This window comes from Carassius carassius, chromosome 18 (genome assembly GCF_963082965.1).
Source record: "Carassius carassius chromosome 18, fCarCar2.1, whole genome shotgun sequence".
Classification (NCBI taxonomy): Eukaryota; Metazoa; Chordata; class Actinopteri; order Cypriniformes; family Cyprinidae; genus Carassius; species Carassius carassius.
Genome location: NC_081772.1, coordinates 3172658 through 3191717, shown reverse-complemented (window position 1 = coordinate 3191717; position 19060 = coordinate 3172658). Strand labels below are relative to the sequence as shown.

The 19060-nt window shown below is 34.6% G+C and overlaps 2 protein-coding genes across 2 annotated transcripts; both read left to right on the top strand.

The window, feature by feature from the left end:
- Window positions 1-283: 283 nt before the first annotated feature.
- LOC132092850 (PR domain zinc finger protein 1-like) lies at window positions 284-7418 on the top strand. Its single transcript, XM_059499282.1, has 7 exons — window positions 284-374; window positions 1642-1848; window positions 2263-2385; window positions 3882-4143; window positions 4975-5747; window positions 6676-6804; window positions 6891-7418. Exons 2-7 carry the CDS (start codon window positions 1666-1668, stop codon window positions 7314-7316), a joined length of 1896 nt encoding a protein of 631 aa, XP_059355265.1. The 5' UTR covers window positions 284-374; window positions 1642-1665; the 3' UTR covers window positions 7317-7418.
- A 5250-nt stretch (window positions 7419-12668) lies between these two features.
- On the top strand, window positions 12669-18351 carry LOC132092116 (translocating chain-associated membrane protein 2-like). Its single transcript, XM_059498202.1, has 11 exons — window positions 12669-12879; window positions 14697-14760; window positions 14850-14959; window positions 15086-15202; window positions 15286-15344; window positions 16258-16342; window positions 16461-16531; window positions 16721-16825; window positions 17334-17477; window positions 17564-17715; window positions 18026-18351. The coding sequence occupies exons 1-11, from the start codon at window positions 12760-12762 to the stop codon at window positions 18100-18102; spliced, it is 1104 nt and encodes a 367-aa protein (XP_059354185.1). The 5' UTR covers window positions 12669-12759; the 3' UTR covers window positions 18103-18351.
- Window positions 18352-19060: the final 709 nt, after the last annotated feature.

The window sequence follows — 19060 nt, the reverse complement described above, 5'->3', positions numbered from 1 at the left end:
TGACTAGATGATGTGAAGATTGAATTAGTTTTGAGAATCTGATTTTGATCTGAGAAATGTACCAAAGCGACTGAGAAAATCTGTAATACATGTAAATGGTGTGAGGTATTCTCATTATTCAGCACTGAGAAACAATATAAATAGATATCAAAACCTCTGAGATGTCATGTAGAGACCATGTAAGATTCTGTGAAATGCACATTCAGAGAGAGGAAAAGAAAAAGCCTCAAAGGGGTGGAGGGAGACATCAGGGTGGAGTTTGTCTTCAGATGATGTCTGAATGAAAATGCAAGTTTCTACACATTCAAGAGAAACAGAGACAGAGAGCTTGACAGACGGCTGGAGAGACACTCACTTACTCAACAGAAGCCACAGTAAGTGTTTTTTACTCTATCTGAACATGCATTTGGTCTGTAGGGTATCTTGTGTGTGTGTGTGTGTGTGTGTGTGTGTGTGTGTGTGTGTGTGTGAATCAGCTGAAGCTCAGTCTGAAGGAAACCTCCTCAGGTGCTGAGACGTGTGTGATGTGGTTGCAGCACTGTGCGTGCAGGACTGCTCTGGTATTGAGTTTCAGTTTTAGTTCTTTTCTAATCTGAATTCTCACATCAGCCTGAAATGATGTGGACCTGTTAAACACGTGCATTGGAATAAAAAATATCAGTAAAAAATGATTACATCAACTGTGTCTTAGTTGCCTCTAAAACTCCTTAGAAGAATAAAATATACAAATGAGATATGATACAGCCATAAAATAAGTGTAGCTAAGTATTAATTAAGAGTTTGAGAAGTTGAAAAAACTGCATTTGAGATCTTGTTTATCAAAATTGTTCATTTTGTCAAGTGACTCATAAGTTAATAATAATTAATAACTGAAGGGATAGTTCACCCAAAAATGCAGATTTATACCGAAGGCTATCCAAGATGTAGATGAGTTTCTTTGTTCATCAGATTTGGAGAACTGCATTGCATCACTTTCTCAGCAATGGATGCTCTGCAGTGAATGGGTGCCGTCAGAATGAGAGTCCAAACAGCTGATAAAAACATCACAATAATCCACAAGTAATCCACACCACTCCAGTTCATCAGTTAATGTCTTGAGAAGTGAAAAGCTGTGTGTTTGTAAGAAACAAATCCATTATTAAGGTGTTTTAACATCAAGCGAGAATTCTGCACAGATCAAGCACTGTGTACCAGCAATAACAGTCCACAACAGTTCTAAACATATTTTGGTGGATTCTGATGTGAATGGAAACAAGAGGATGGACTTTTTAATGTTTTTAATGGTTTATGGTTTGAAGTTAGAAGCACATTAATGATGGATTTGTGTATTCCAGACACATAGCATTTGACTTCACAAGACATTAACTGATGAACTGGAGTGCTGTGAATTGCTGTGATGTTTTTGGACTCTCATTCTGATGGCACCCATTCACTGCAGATGATCCATTTCTGAGCAAGCGATGGAATGCTATCTACATCTTAGAGGACTTGAGGGTAATTTTCCAGATAATTAACATTTTTGGGTGAAATGTTCCTTTAAATCAATTAGTAACCCCTCAGAGCACAACTGCATAGGAAATACAGAAAAACAAGTTTTATCTTACGTTGATCATCATGTGTATGATTTTCTGTCGTTCACAGGTGTAATCTCCCCTTGGTTTGATTATGCCTTTAAAATCACTCCCAACCACAGCAAACGAGAGTATTGCTGTACAAACTGAGGAGCAGAAAGTGGATGTGCGGCACAAGCATCATGTTAAAGATGATGAGACAGACTTTGATGGGTGGAAAGAAACCAGAGCCCAGACATCATTATCCAGAAACCTCACATTTGCACATCACAATCAGGTACAAGCATGAACCTATATGAACACTTAAATCACACTTAAAAATGTATGTCTGTATTATAGTTAACTAAAACTAAAACCATAAAAATGTTCTGTTAATACCAATCATTTCTCATTATCATTTAATTAATTTGATGTAATAAAATAAGTAAAACTAAAATATAAACAAAAAAAACGATATATACATTTTTATTAAAAACACAAAACTAAAATACTAAAACTTTAGCTACAATTCAAACTTATAAAATATCACAAATATTTTTAAAGCTAATTCAAAATATAAAATTAACTATAAAAATATCTCAATGATACTAAAATAACACTGACGTGTAATTGTGTTTGGTACAAAATATGTATAAATTTCATTGGAAAGAAAGTCTTAACCACAAACAAATATATATTTTTTTTTCATCAGAAGGTGGTGGGTGTTTTCACCACTGAGGTCATTCCTTTAGGGACCCGCTTCGGCCCACTGCTCGGACAACATATTCACCCTGAGGATATGCCTGCAAACATCCACAGGAAACACATCTGGATGGTATGTTAGTGTGTGAGAAAGATAAGGAGCGTGTGTGTTTGTGTGTGTGTGTGTGTGTGTGTGTGTGTGTGTGTGTATATATGTGAGAGAGATCGAAAACCATTCTGAGTCATTGGGGTTCATATTTACCAGTCATGCTTCAGAGGTGTGTGCTTATGTTGGGTTTCTCTGACGCACTGCTCCTCGCTTACATGTGCCAGTAAAGCTACTCACTTGTGTTTTACACACTGACTCAGCAAGGAAGTGGCTGACAGGAGTGCACACACACACACACACACACACACACAGACAAAAAGAGAGAACAAGGTTTCCGGAAAACCTTAATATATAGTTCTGATTCACTTGCAGTTCCATTGAATTTCACACCTGACATTCAGGAAATATTTCTGATGTATATGTTCATTTTCTCAGGGTTAGAAATATACAGGGCAAAAATGCACCCCAAAAAATGGCATATTATAGAAATGTCTTATATTGTCAGGTTTATACAGGAGGGAAAAAAATCATTATGTTATTTAGACTTTTAGATTTACACTACCATTTAAAAGTTAGGGGTCAGCAAGAATGTATTAACTTGATCAAAAGTGACAGTTAAGATTTTATAATGTTACAAAAGATATTTCAAATAAACGCTGTTATTTTTAATTATCTATTCAACATGATTTACAAAAATATGAAGCAGCACAACTGTTTTCTACATTGCTAATAATAATAAATGTCTCTTGAGCAGTAAATCAGAATACTAGAATGATTTCTGAAGATCATGTGACACTGAAGACTGGAGGAATGATGCTGGAAATTCAGCTTTGATCACAGGAATAAATTACATTTTACTATACGTATATTAAAATGGAAAATATCTATTTTAAACTGTAGTAATATTTCACAATATTAGTGTTCTTACTGTATTTCTGATTAAATCAATGCAGCCTTGGTGAGCATCAGAGATTGTTTAAAATAAATAAAATAAATCCTATGACACCAAAGTTTTAAACATTAGTGACACATAAGTTTTGTATACTAAATCATACAGGTAAATATAACTCTAAATGGAAATGAATTTCTTCTCTCTGTATAACCACATCAAATGCAAAATGTGCCTTCTCTTAAGTTCAATATTAGACAGGATGAACTAAACTGAAAAAAGAAAGAGAGAAGAGCAAGACAGAGAGAAACAGGTGTTTTAAGGTCAAACAGTGGAGCTGTTCTAAAAGACTGAATCAACAACTAAACCACAACCTCTCACTTTCACACAGTTGCTCGCACAAACAGATGTGCACTTTCAATTTAAGAACAAAGCTCTAATCTCACACAGTTTAATTTCCTAAATCTGTCAGGATGCTTAATAGTGCTTGCTAAGCATAATTATTATGATTGCTCATACTAACACTGGTTGATGATAAAGGCAGAAAATAAGAACCCTGATTCTTTTATGTATCATTTTAAATCTTCTGTTAAAACGTCAGTGCTAATTCTTTTTTCATTCACTTTCAAAGATCTTTTCAGAGGGGCGATTACATCACTTCCTGTCTTGTGAGAATGAGAGTTGCAGCAACTGGATGCGCTTTGTAAACTATGCTTCGTCTCCTGGGCAACAGAATCTTGCCGCATTCCAAATCGGAATGCAGATTTACTTCTATGCCATGAAGGTTCTAAAGCCGGGGGAGGAGCTACTGGTGGGGCGGAGCCTAGAACATGAGCAGCCAATGAACACCAGCCTCAGAACTGTCTGTCAAAAACAAGCACCTCCCACACACTGTGAGTGACAGCCACATCAGTTTCATGCTATTCTGACACCTGGAATGATTTGAAATACAAATTATTTGAATTAATAATTAATGAATTAATGGGAATAATTGAATTCTAAGCTTCAAATTAGTTGCATTTATTATATTTAACACATTTATCGCAAGACTGTTTAACCATGTGATGACTGAATCTTTCATCTGATCTTTTATTATGAGATTTTGTGCTATTTTGCTTCCAAAGTATGTTGTCTTTCGGACTAGTGTGGAAGAAAACATCAAAAATACACTTTTAAGTGTTGATTTTATTGCACTTGATCTATCTGCATTTGTAGATTTCAATTACAATGCATATCTTTCAAGGCTGTTTTTCAAGTGTCATATCTATATCCTGAAGGGTTTGTTCATACAGTATATTTCATGTGATTTTGGACATTTTATTCCTGAAGACATTTGGCTGTTGACCATATTTTCTGATTTATGGAGTGAAAAAAGAGAAATCCGAAATCCCCTCAGTAAAAACCTTTTAACTCGAAAAGGTCCATAAAAAGAAATAAGCATTTTGAACCTGACTTGATTCAATGTTCGCATTTCTGTTCTGGAAATGTAAGCAAATTGATGCATATTTAATTAGATGATACATTATTTGAATATTTAAACAAAACCTTTTAGAAAACTTGTTATACATTTTTTTTTTTGCAATTCTTAATGTAATCACTGAACTGGGGATATAGTTAAAAAAATGTTGACCCTATTAAGCTGGGGAGTCTTGCCTTAAGGATTTTTCTCTTATTTGAACCATTTACTCAAATGTTTCTGAATTATGTTTCTTTTTCAGCTTCAGCTTCTTCTCAAGGTAAAGATCAAGTGAGGAAGAGAAAGCGAGGTCACACGGTCACTGAGATCCTGGATCTGGATCCCTGTACTGATCATCACACTGAAACTCCTCCAAACAAACCGTTTAGTGCTATCACGCAAACAATATATAGAGAAAAAGTGACCAGAGACCTGCAGAATCCAAAATTACCTCTATTTTCAATGACTGATGCCATCTCTGACGTCCCTTTAAACTTGAAAATGGCCTCTAGTGTAGAAGAACATGTATACACCTCAGCAATCCCACAATCCTCTATGCCAAAGTATATATGGTCTGTTATTCAATACGCGCCATCACATCAGCCAATGGGATTTGGCCAAACAACACCACACATGTTCCATAAAATTTCACCAATCCACATTTATCCATCTCTATTGCATCCAACATCCAATGAGAATCATCTTTCATTAGCATTGACTAATAGAGGCAACCCCAAAATTAAAGTGACAGACTCCTCAAAGAGAGAAAATAATCCTAAAGGCTCCACAAAACAACTGTCAGACCTCAGTAATGCAACCGGTCCATCTCCGGCTGAAGTGTCCAGTGCTGATGACATCACAGCCCAGAGAGACTCACCTGAGATGGGCGTGGCTTCCTCATGTGTCTCCGCCTCCACCCGCCAAGAGCAACAGACTGTTGGTTACAAGGCTTTACCGTATCCTTTACAGAAACAGAATGGAAAGATCCAGTATAAATGTAACGTGTGCGAGAAGAACTTCAGTCAGCTGTCCAATCTGAAGGTACATGGATTATTATCTTTTATAAATCTCTGATTTATTCATTTCAGATTTAGTGGTTCAATAAAGGAAGTCCGAGATGTTAATGATATACAGTATAAGCTGTTTTGTAATTTTTACTTTAAATTTTCTTGTTTTTTTTTAATTAAAGCTTGTTGAAAAGATACTATATATATATGTTTATATATAATATATAATTAAGTTTATAATTTAGTTTATAATTAGCTAAAAATAAAGCCATAAAAAGCATTTTTCTTACTTAAAGAAATAAATGATAAAATAAAATAAAATATTTATTTCCAATTGTAGTCAAGGCATTAGTTCTCAGTTCATTTTTAGTTTAACTTAAGTATTAAAATAACTTTTAATCTAATATTTATATATGCACATGCACACACACACACACACACACACACACACACACACACACACACACACATATATATGATTTAAATGAATTCAAAATATGAACAAAAACAAAGTAGTTTATCAATAACAAAAAGTAATGTCTTTGAAATTAGTCTCTTATGCTCACTAATGGCTGCACTTATTTGATCAAAAAACAAGTTGTAATTCTTGTGATCAAAGCTGAATTTTCAGCATAATTACTTCCAGCCTGTCACATGATCCTTCAGAAATCATTCTAATATACTGATTTACTGTTCAATAAAAATTTCAGATTATTATACATTTTAAAAACTATTTCTTACATTATTTATTTAGTTTTTAAACTTTTTCCACGATTCTTTGATGAATAGAATGTTTAATCAGCATTATTTTAAAACAGAAATCCTTTGCACCATTATAAATGTCTTTATAGTCATCTTTTGATCAACTCAATGAGTCCTTGCTGTATAATATATTTCTACGGCAGTGTATGAAGCAATTATTTTTTTCTCTCTCTCTCGGTTCTTGGTTTTCTGATCTCCAGGTTCACCTGAGGGTTCACAGCGGTGAGAAACCATACATGTGCAATATCTGCAGAAAGAACTTTTCCCAGCTGGCTCACCTTCAAAAGCACATTCAGGTTCATACGGGAGAAAAACCATATGAATGCCATGTAAGAACACACAGAGGAACCTCTCACTGTTATCTGGGAGAATCAAACGAGATCTCAAATATTCATATGTTGTGTCTCGTGTGCAGGTGTGTAGCAGGCGCTTCAGCAGCTGCAGTAACCTGAAGACTCACCTGCGGCTTCACTCGGGTGAACGGCCGTATGTCTGTAAGCAGTGCCTCGCCAGCTTCACCCAGCACATCCACCTGCAGCTGCACAGACGGCTTCACGCCAGACCGCGCTCCCACTGCTGCCCGCATTGCTCTCGCAGGTACACACACCTGTGCAGCCTGCAGATCCACCTGCACCAGTTCTGTCCCGCCTCCAGCCTCACAGGCCCCGCCTCTCAGCTGTGCCGAGCCAATGACGAGATCGAGATATTTGATCTGAGTGAAGGTGCAGCGAAGCTTGAGGCTGGCATGGAGGCGGAGTCTATAAAGAAGATGTGTCAGGTGATCTGGGCACTTGCAGGTCGTCCAGCAGGGAGCAGCACAGGCCCAAACAATCACACATGAAACTTCAAGTTCTGTTTCTCCAAAGGTTTGCATTAAACAGGACGGTGATCAGTAAATTGTCTGATATTCTATTACTGAATACATTTGACACTTTGATTTAGCAAGTATGCATTAAACTGAAAATCTAAAAATAACAGTAGACATTTATAATGTAACAAAATATATATTTCAAATAAACGCTGTTCTTTTGAACTTTCTATAAATCAAAGAATCCTGGAAAACAAAATCCACTGATAAATAATGAGAAATGTGTCTGGAGCAGCAAATCAGCATAGTAAAATTATTTCTGAAGGATTATGTGACACTGAAGACTGGAGGAATGATGCTGAAAATTTTAGAAAATATATTCAAATGGAGAACATTTTATTTTACAAATTTATTTTAAATTGTAACAACATTTCACAATATTGTTTTTATTGTATTTCTGATCACATAATTGCAGCCTCTGTGTGCTTAAAGACATAAAAATCTTACTGACCCAAAAATTGAATGATAGCATGTAATATATGTTATATGAATAACATCTATGTAAATGCACAGTACTAAATGTTGCAGTCTCTGGATTTATGTGTTAACTAAACCACTGGCAAAAGATGTTATATAGCTTTTAGGGGAGTTAGGGGCTAGTTGTCACACTGGATTTTATTTTTGTTTTTCCAATATCATCATATTTGTGTAATATCATATTTTTATAATAACACAGTAAAACCAAGCAAGCATTCAGATGAGAGTCAGTTATTGAATGTTAGATTTTCTCAGGGCAAGAGTATTTTCATAAATGAGAAACTGCAGAAAACTGGCATAAATTATAATTGTACATAACTTATGTTGCCTAAAACAGTGGCTTAATACTTTTTATGATCTTTTTTTCCAGTTGTGTTATTTCTTGATTTTTTGTTTATGTTTTTACAGTATTTCAGAATATTTAAACAACCATTAAATAGAATATAACACATGTAACCCTTTGGTACTGGTCATTTGGGAGTTTTTTTGTGGTCAGAAGTAACCGGACACCTGAAATTACTTTTTTATTTTTTCATTTTTTTCAGTTAAATCAATGTAATATCTTTTTGTTTGATAATATTTTATTTTCTTATGTATTTTGAGAGAATTGCATAGTAATATTTAATATTTATGCAATAATTATGATTCATTTTTCCAATTGAAAAAAAAATGCATTCTAATATTTTTCTATACTTTGTAATTATGGCAGTATTTCAAGTTAAAATAGAGTCAACTCCTTTAAAATCCAATTTTTTTGAAGGCAGATTAGCTCTATCTGGTGGGAGTAAAAAAATGAAAACATCTGAAATCCCATAGTTTACCTGCTGGATTCCTATAGAGCTCTATATAAATTCTCTGGTTGTTTAAGACATGAATGCTTTTTTCAAGTTGTGGATTTGGATTTATATTGTACTACAATCAACCCTAAACACAAAGAAAGGCATTTTATTACACATTGTTTCAGAGTTCAACAAAAAATGTAACAAATATTAATAGGAATGCTTTATCACAGGTTAATCAATCTGATTTCAACATCTTATTTGAGTCTTCTGGCTTAATTCTGCCATATTGTAACAGCCACACCAGTTCATTTGTGTGCATAATAGTGTGTAAGTGAGTGTGTGTGCCTGATTTAGAGTGGATATGGAGAAGATGAGGGGTCCAAGAACTGATCCCTGAGGAACCCCATTGGCCAGTTGATGTGATTTGGATACCTCTCCTCCCCAAGCCACCCTGAAGGACCTACCTTTAATATAGGATTCAAACCAGCGAAAAGTTGAATCCCTGTGATGCCCAGTGAATCGAGGGTGAACAGAAAGATCTGATGATTCACAGTGTCAAAAGTTGCAGATATGTTCTAATTATAATTGTATCTGGAAAATATTAACACGTTGGGTGTTTTATTTTCTATCCACTTTTAGAGTATTATTAGTTGTATAAACTTGAACAGAAACATTTAATTAAAAGGTATTTGAAATGCACTTTTCAAAATCAATATTGTTCCAAAGCAGCTTTAGAGATTTAGAGATCCGTGAAAACATCTGATCTAGCAAAGATTTACTGTCAGAAATGACAGATTACAGAAATGTATAGATAATATCACATTTTAACCTGGATTTCCTGTTATATAATCTCATCCCATTTCACTGCTCTTTTGTTATGTCAAATATTGTAGCGATAATCTCATACAACACAAAAACATACTGAAGTACATAGATGGAGTTTGATGGTGACACATGTTCTCTGTGTTGTTCATCAGTGGTCTTCTGTGTGGGCTTCTATCTGTGGCCGGAGGAGCTGTGTTTGGCCGGACTGACCTTTGCCCTCTGGTTGCCGGGGTCACTGGTGCTGCTGTTGAGTTTCAGGTGGTACAGGGCCGACAGAGACAAACGGACATGCTACAATTTCATCATACACACACTTCACCTGGGCATCTTCAAAAGGTGTGTGTGTGTTTGTGCATCTGTTAAAATAATTCTGATATGAAAATACAATTCTGTTTATTTACTTCAGGGGTTTCCAAAATCTTTATCACTGTTGAAACTTTTAGATATAAAATATTACCCCCTGAGAATTTAAATTAGTATGTCAATAATTTAATCATACATACGCATGTTCACAGATCTCTGATGTTGGTCAATGGTGTAGCATTTGGACCAATCAGACCATGTGCAGTTCAAATACAATTTTGATTGCTATAGATCCATGCACTCAGTTTCCTAAGCCCAATTATTGTCCCACAAAATCCAGCTCCACTTTATACTTCAGTGCTGATCCACAATCCCCCAGCAGCTCCAGTAACCCGTGTCTGGACTGCGAGATGCTCTTCGGTTTCGGTTCTGGAACCTGCATGGAAACTCCAGACGAGTTGAGCCCCATTTCCACAGACCGTGGGCTGCACAGGGATCTTGTCCGCGGCCTTCTGGACCAACCAGGATCCTGTATTCTTGTAGCTTCGTAAAATTACAGACGTTGATTGTATAAGGACCCTTGTTGTCTATGGGAGGGTCAGAGAGCTGTCAGAATGCAGTAAAATTATCTTTGTGTTTTTTGGAATTTGAAATTGGAATGTTCCAATCATGAACGGAGGTCTCACGGGTTTGGAACGACATGCGGACGAGTAATTTATGACAGAATTTAAATTTTTGGGTGAACTGAACCTTTAAGTGGCATTCAAACTGACTGCAGTTTCGAGCACGAAAGTTTCCAGGCAACATGAGCAGCACTGCTGCAATGTGGGCGTGTCTTTAATGTCATGCAAATGAGCTTCAATGGCAACTACCAATTAGAGTGAACACACTTGTGTCTCTCTCTCTCTCTCTCTCTCTCTCTCTATATATGTATATATGGAAACTTGAACCTTCATAAGATTTTATGAGATTTTATGTACAATATTTAAACATACTGTATACAAAAAAAACTTTTGTGAATGTTTACAATTCTTTTTTTCTGTTTTTAGTTCTCTCACTGTCTTTCTGTTTATGCTCAGAATGAAATACTGCACAGTATACTTTCTACTTTTTTAATAAGTATATGAAATGGTATGAAATAAGCGACGATAAATTAGGCTAATAAATTAAGCAAGCAGCATATAGTTATCATCTAAGAAATAAGAATGGTTATTTTTAAAGTTTTAATTGAGTTATCTGACAAAATGGTTGCCAGTCCAAACTCAAAGTCAAAGAGGAGATAAAAAGGTCATGAGTGTATTTCATGCATATATAAAATTAGCAAAAACTTTGTACTGTATAGTCTACTGCATGTATGGAAGTAAGCCATTCTGAACATAACCGATAAAAATCCACATGCCGTTGAGTCGAAAGCACAATCTTCCTGTGAGCTGCAGGTGTTCAGTGTAAAATCGTATCCTCTCAGACTGTGGTTTAAATCCACTCTTATGAAGGGCTGGGGTCTGGATTATCAGTTTTTGGAATATAGTGCCTGATACAGACAAAAATAGAAACACTTCTCATTTTAGAACATGATCGGACTCTGAATATGTAAATTAGCGGATAATTAACAAGGGTTTTCTAATGGCAGATTGCTCCAGTTCCTTACATAAGAATATTTGCTCTCTGTTCTTTTCTGCTGGTAATTTTTTATCTTGGATTTTTCTCACCTTGTCTTATCCACAAATCTTTGGTTTTGCCTTTCAAAGGACTAGTCATTTTTGTATAGAGTTTTTCATAATTTTGTACTTTCAGGTTTAAAAAACCTAACCTTAACCCTAATATAAAATTAATAATTTCCCCTGGTTATTTTGGGCATTAAAAGTGTTACATCTGCACTCTGACTTGGAATGTTATTTATTTATTTATTATGATTTTTATTTAATTTAAATTTATATATACATACATATTCAATTATATTTATCAAATATTTATAAAATTGGTGCATTATGCTACTGTAACACAACTGTATAAATGACATCAAAAACAAATAAAAATACTTACAAAGACGTTGTATATTTGATGCATTTTCCCTTGGACAGGAGCTCAAGGCTCATACAATGTTTCAGGGGTATTTTACTGAATAATCCACTGGAGTGGTTTTCACTGTTTGAAGTGCTCAGTGTGTGTTTGTGTGTATTCAATTGTTTTCATGAGAGTGTGTATACTATCTAATAATTGTTATTTGCATGCATCTGAAAGATGTCTGTGCTTGAACAGTAGTGCAGGGTTGTGTCCCCTAATATGTGCAACAATTTCAACACAAATTCAGCCATAAGATTATAGAGGTTTGCAGATAATGTGAATGAAAGTTTGTTTGGTTTTCCTGTATGTGGATTGTTTGGTCATCTGGTGAATTCCATTTAGCCATTAAATTAATTTAAATTAATAATGAACTTGTTTTAATATGTCTCCACCTGTGAAATATCAAGCTCATTTTAATCTGTGCTGTGCAATAATGTTACACACAATCTACAGTAGCCTATAACAGACACAATGTTTTGTGTAATGGTAAAAATTTAATAACTGGCTGTTTGTTTTTTATTTTCATTATTCGGCTGTAAATGAATCCGAACAGCTTCTGTAGTTTTTGCTGTACTGTCACGTGGTACGTGTTACTTTTCTCAGCTCTGGTAAGGATAGACCAATCACAGTCGATCATGATTAGGGTTTTTGCGATTTAAAAAAAATATATATCAATTAATGTATCATTTTATTATTTTAATATAATAATAATTAAATTATTAATAATATTAAAATGATTATGTTTGGAATGTAAAATAATTTGTGGAAAAAAAGAAAACAACAAAAAAAAATCCTACATTTGTTACCCTCACGAGTAATTCCTAGCTTCTTACTGCGCATGCGCGCTACATTCAATTCGTGGCTAAAGCGCGCATGCGCAGTGGCCTTACTGAAGTTTGGAGTGATTCGTGGAAGTTTTAGATTTGGAGGAAAAAAAGCCCTGCTGAAAATCGCTAACTTGTAAAATGGCTTTTCGCAGGAGAAACAAGAGTTATCCTTTCTTCAGCCAAGAGTTTCTCATTCAGAATCACGCGGACATTGTGTTTAGTTTGGTGATTTTCATTTTGATTGGACTGATGTTTGAGGTGAGTTAAAAAAGGTTGGGATTCTCTTTTTTTTCTTCTTGTCTGTGTCTCAGCCAGCTGTTTTTCTGTCTGTCTGTCTCTCTCTCTTCCTTTCGTCTTACTGTTAAATCAAAATTAGATGTGCAGCTTAAAAACAGACAGAAATCTGACACACTCCACTTTTAATTAAATGTTTAAAGCCTTTGAAATCATCATCATCTACTCAAAAGTAAGTTAAGACACACATTATGTATTTCATCTACATTAAAAGTATACATTAAACACCACTCTGGTTGAGTTAAGTGCATTAAAAGAAATTAATATTTTTTGATTCTATTCGAAACATTGTCACCATCACCTGGGCCCTTGAGTTTTAAGATACAGAAAATTCTTAAAGCATATCACATAATGTGTAATTTGTGAAATATGAACATGAACCAGGTGTTATTGTGGTGAATGTGAGTTTTATGAAGTTGTTCATGCTTCCTCTGAAGTGCCACGTCAAATCTCTAATTCGCTTCCAGTTCGATTGACATTCCTGGAGTTTTATAAACGCTTCATATTCATATGCATCGTGATCTGTCGCATGTAATCGAGTGATCAAAAGCAGAAAATATGCATTTCAAGTTTCTAAACGAACAGTCTTCCCGTGTTTGTCGTATTAGCCTGATGATCGCTGGTAAACTTTCAGAAACGCTGAATGAAACTCTTTGATATTATTTCATGCATCTCTTGTCATGCATGCATCTTATCTGTGTTCAGATGGGTTTTCCCTTTCACATCTGTGGTTTCACACACCTGCTGCTCTCAACATCTGTGCTTCATTCAGACGCTTCTGTGACTTTAAGAAGCACTGCGGTGGAAAGCCAGTTGATTTGTTTTGCAATTTTTCATGGATCAAACTGCTAAAATGCAATTGTATGAAATGCCAGTTCAACTGTTCATGCTTTCTGCACAATGTGCATGCTAATCCCCTGGTCAGTATTTATAAAATATTTCTATTTGTATTATATTTATAGTATTCATAAACACACTGCTTCCACTAGATTTATTTTAAGAAGCTACTATTTTGTGAACATTTTATTTGTCAAATGGGCAACAGCTATACTTGTACTACATTAAAAAAATTTCTTGTTGTTGTTTGTTTTCTTTGTAAATTTAAATAAAAAACATTATATATGGATGCATTAAATAAATAAGTACGTATTACCAAGTATAAAAGTTTGCAATGAATTATTAGATTATTAAAATACTTTTTAATGCATCCAATATTTTTCTTTCAGTATTATTTAGTTGCATGTTATTTTTAGTATCATTGAGACTATTATAGATCTATGATAGTTATTCATTTAAATGATTATTAAATTTATTTTGAATTAGTTTTGTATCTTCTAAAGTTTTAGTAATTTAGTTGTATGCTTTTGTCTCTTTTAATTTCTGTGTAGTTCTTATTCGTTTTAGTTGTTTAAACTAAATGAAAACAATAAATATTCCCTTGGCAACTAATATTTTGTTTTAGTTAATGTTCATTTTATCTTATTTTATTTAGTTGGCTATAATAACCCTGTTTTTTTGTTTTGTTTTGTTTTTGTCTTTGTCTTCCTTCTTAATAACAATAAAAATAAAATACACAATCAGGAGGTCTCTAACAAATGTTTTTAAATGTTTTAAGAAAAGACTAATAAATCTGAACTTTTCTAAATGCAGCTGTAACTGTATGAAAGCAAATTATTTATAGATCATGTAATCTTTGTGTGTGTGTCTGTGTTGTTTTTTTTATCATTGTGCATGAAAGTTATTTTATTCAATAAAGTCAATCTCTCTCTTCTCTCTATCAGACAACAGCAAAAACAGCCATTTTATTCATCCAGCCTCAGTATAACATCAGCACCATGATCGCAGGTTTGGCACACATTCATGACAGTCTCTCAGATCTGCTGATGTCTGATGCATCACACACATGAGCTAACGTGTGTGTGTGTGTGTTTCAGATGAAGAGGTGACTCTGTATCTTTATGGATTGAAAGACTGTGCCACTGTCGTCTTCTATCTTTGTATCACCATCATCCTTCACGCAGTGGTGCAGGAGTATGTGCTAGATGTAAGTGCTGCAATGCATTTTGGGTAATGTAGTTTGTAGCAAGCAACGGCTGAAGTTTTTTAATGTGCATACCACGTTTTTTGTAATTAATTTGCATTTTTTTGGCTGATGTGTGCTCCATTTCAGAAAGTAAACCGTCGTCTTCACTTGTCGAAGAGTAAAAACACAAAGTTTAATGAATCTGGGCAGCTGTGTGTGTTTTATCTTGTGTCCAGTTTATGGAGTCTCTATGTCATCGCCACAGTAAGAGCCACCAGATCTCACACACAACATATTAAACATCCCACTTTCTGTTTATGTCGCTTAATCATTTATGTGATTGACAGGAGGGATACCTTCTGCATCCAAGCAGCCTTTGGGAGAATTATCCTCACGTTCACTTGAGGTACATGCACACACAAACAAGAAGCATGCATCTCTCAGGAAAACGGTCACAAACAACTTCTTATTACATCCAAAAATCAAAAGATTCAAATCAGATTTTTTGGGATAATTTTTTGCATTTTGAAATTATTTTGGTCAAATTTCACCTCCAAGTTCATATCGTAAATGTATGTATAAATTGTAAATTACTAGATATCGACCGATATATCGATTTTACCGATATTTATCCATTTTATCATAATCAGATATCAGTTTTGTAATATCGTATTCACAGATAAACGTTGCCATCTTGTAGGTGTTTTGAGAATAGAGCGCATGTTGAAAAAAAAAATGTATTGTTGTAATATTAAATTTAACATGAAAGACACATTTTCTACACTTAAAAAACTTTATTTACTTATTTACTTTATAACATTTAATAAATATCGGTTCTGCATATCGGTTATCGGGCACATAAACATGCAAATAATTGGTATTGGTATCAGTTATAAAAAATAGAAATAAAAATCAAAACTGGTTAATCATTATAAACTACCTATTTTTCCAGTTTTTTTGTTGAAAAGGATTTATGCAGATTTTAATTAATAAAAATCTTTTTTCTTTTTTTTACCATGATTTGGCTTAAAGTATTTTATTTTTATTCTTATAAACATTTCATTTGTTCATAATAATAAATGTTTAATTTTATGATTTACATTTTTTATTTTTATTATTTGTAACTTTTTTTCTTTTAATTTATTTTCTGAGTAACTTTTATTTATTTATTTTTTGTGATATTGTCTCGTGGATGTTTGCAACTTAATCCAAACACTATATATGTCATGACAAATAAAAACATGGAAACTCTAAGTATGCCGGCGTTGTTGGTTGATTTGATTGTGATTGGCTCTGTCAGCTTGTCATCTTTCTGACAGGTTTCAGGTGAAGTTCTTCTACCTCACACAGCTGGCGTACTGGTTTCACGCACTACCTGAGCTTTACTTCCAGAAAGTGAGAAAGGTAAGAGAAGATGAGAGGAGGCAGGGAGAGAGATCGATGTATATACATAATAATTAATCTATTTAATGATCAAATTTTGTTGCTATATAATGAAAGCATTGTGTTTTTATGTTTGTAGGAGGAAATCCCGCGTCAGCTGCAGTACATTAGTCTTTATCTCTTACACATTTTGGCTGCATATCTGTTAAAGTAAGACATGGACCATAGACGCACTCACACATGAAACCAGTGAAAACCTATATGTATGTGTGTATGTATGCATGTATGCGTGTGTGTGTGTGTATATATACTTCAAATAGGATTTTGATTAAAAAACTGTTTGTTTATAATATCAGATATTTGAGTGTTTTATTTAATGCATTTTTCATTTCTCTTAAGCTTGACGCGGGTCGGGCTGGTTTTGTTGTTTCTGCAGTATCTTTCGGAGATGGGTTTCCATCTGTCTCGACTGTTTTACTTTATTGATGAAAACCACCACAAAATGTAAGCCACATTTACTCACACATGCACTTGTTGTTGTTTTTAAAAGAGAAATTCAACAAGGATGCAATTGATCAAAAGTGACCGTAAATCCATTTATAATGTTACAGAATACTTCAAATGAATGCTGTTCTTTAGAACGTTCTATTCTTTAAAGAATCCTGAACAAATGTATCATGGTTTCCACAAAAATCTTAAACGGGACAATTTATAATAAGACCTGTTTCTTGAGCAGCAAATCAGCAGGTTAGAATGATTTCTGAAGATCATGTGACACTGAAGACTGGAGCAATGATGCTGAAAATACAGATTTGATCACAGGAATAAATTACATTTTAAAAACATACTCAAATAAAGAACAGTTATTTTAAACCGTAATAATATTACCGTTTTTTACTGCAGCATTGATCAAATAAATGCAGCCTTGATGAGCAGTAGACACTGACCTCAAATGTTTGACGTAGTGTATATAAAAATATCTCTGAATAACATGCTTGTGTTGCATGTGTAGGTTTGAGATGTGGTCCATCGGGTTCGTCCTGACCCGGATGATCACTCTGACTCTGATGTTCCTGGCCGTGGGCTTCGGTTTGGCTCGTTCGGAAAACCAGACTCTTGATTTGGAGGCGGGAAACTTCAACACTCTTTCTATAAGGTGAGACAGATGTTCACACTTGTTTTTTTTATAGTAGAGACCCGGACATGAGGATAAAGCTGTGTGTGTGTGTGTGTTTGACACAGGCTGCTGGTGTTGATCGTGGTGTGTTTCACTCAATCATGGCTGCTCTGGAAGTTCTTCCGTTTCCAGCTGAGCCGAACACGTGAGCTGAGACTGGAGCAGGCGGCCCGGAAGAGAGCGGCCGCTAAACAACAGACGCAGCGCACTCTGAAACGTGATTCAGGTACATGGACGGTAAAATGATTCTTTTGAAGTTGTAGTTATGTGAGTACTGTGTTTTGTTTTTTACTGCAGAATGTTTTCTGTTGGAGGTGGGTTTAGGTGAATATTGTGAAAAGTGAATATCTATCTTTAGATAAAAACAGAAGTATGTAATGTCCCCATTTAGATAGCCGTGTGTCAAAATGTGACCCTCAGGAATGACAGACACTGGTTTTGTAGGTCTGATGTCTTTGGTTACATGTTGTTTTGTGTTCAGTTATGTGTCTGTCTTCTTGAACACGAGCTGTTTGTATGTTCTGCAGTTGGTCACCATGAGAATGGACTGATTAAAGCAGAAAACGGCACATCCCCTCGTCTCAAGAAGATCAAAACGCCCTAAACTTCAGCCCCATTCCAGCACATGGCCTCCACACATCGAGGGCACGGGGACAGGAAACCGCTCATCTGCCTTCTGCCTTCTGCTTCCTGTTTCCACATCAAGAGAAGTACATGTGACGACAGCACCCTCAACAGGCTCTGGTCAATGTACTAAACTTCTCTTTCAAGTTTCAGTATTCATGTTATTTCTTCTGCGTATGTTTCTGAACTTCACTCAGTCTTTCTTTATTAAAGTGCTGTTTTGAGTTTAGTTTGCTTTTCTGTATCTGCGTATTTTGAGGTACAAAAGTGGCGACTGTGGTGGCCTAGCAATGACACTTATTGAAATGATTTATATCTGAGGTGCTATTGTGAGATCAAAAGATTTACATGACAATCCAAAAATAAAAACCCAGCAAAGATACAAGAGAAAATCATGTTCGAGGTAGGATCAGATGTAGTAGTGAAATGACCCTGAAAACAGCAAACTTCACTCAGATTTGTTTTGTACATTTATGCAGTTTGATATTTGATTGTATGTGACGATGCTTTATAAATATTGACCCTTTTTGAATAGTGAAATTGAGTTTTCTGTCTTTGCAGAATTTTCAACATTTATGTTCATTTCAATGGTTTATTTCATTACATAAACTGATAATGGATGAGAATCTGATAAAAATTTGTCCTTGTCATGTTTCATCAAAAAAAGAAAAAAAAAGTTTTGCATCAAGGAAAAGCCTATTAAGCCTTTTTTTTTTTTTTTTTTTTTTTATAAAATCAGTGTAAACTGAAAATAACATTTAAAACTAATTTACAAATTAACTTTTTTACAATTAGGTAAATGGTTTTCAGTGCAAAAAAAAAAACTTTAATTTCTGTAATGCAAAAACAAATTCAATACAACTACTGTAGGACTTAATTGAAATTTAATAACACTGTTGCAAAAAATATTGATACTATAAATAAAGTGATGGATTCAC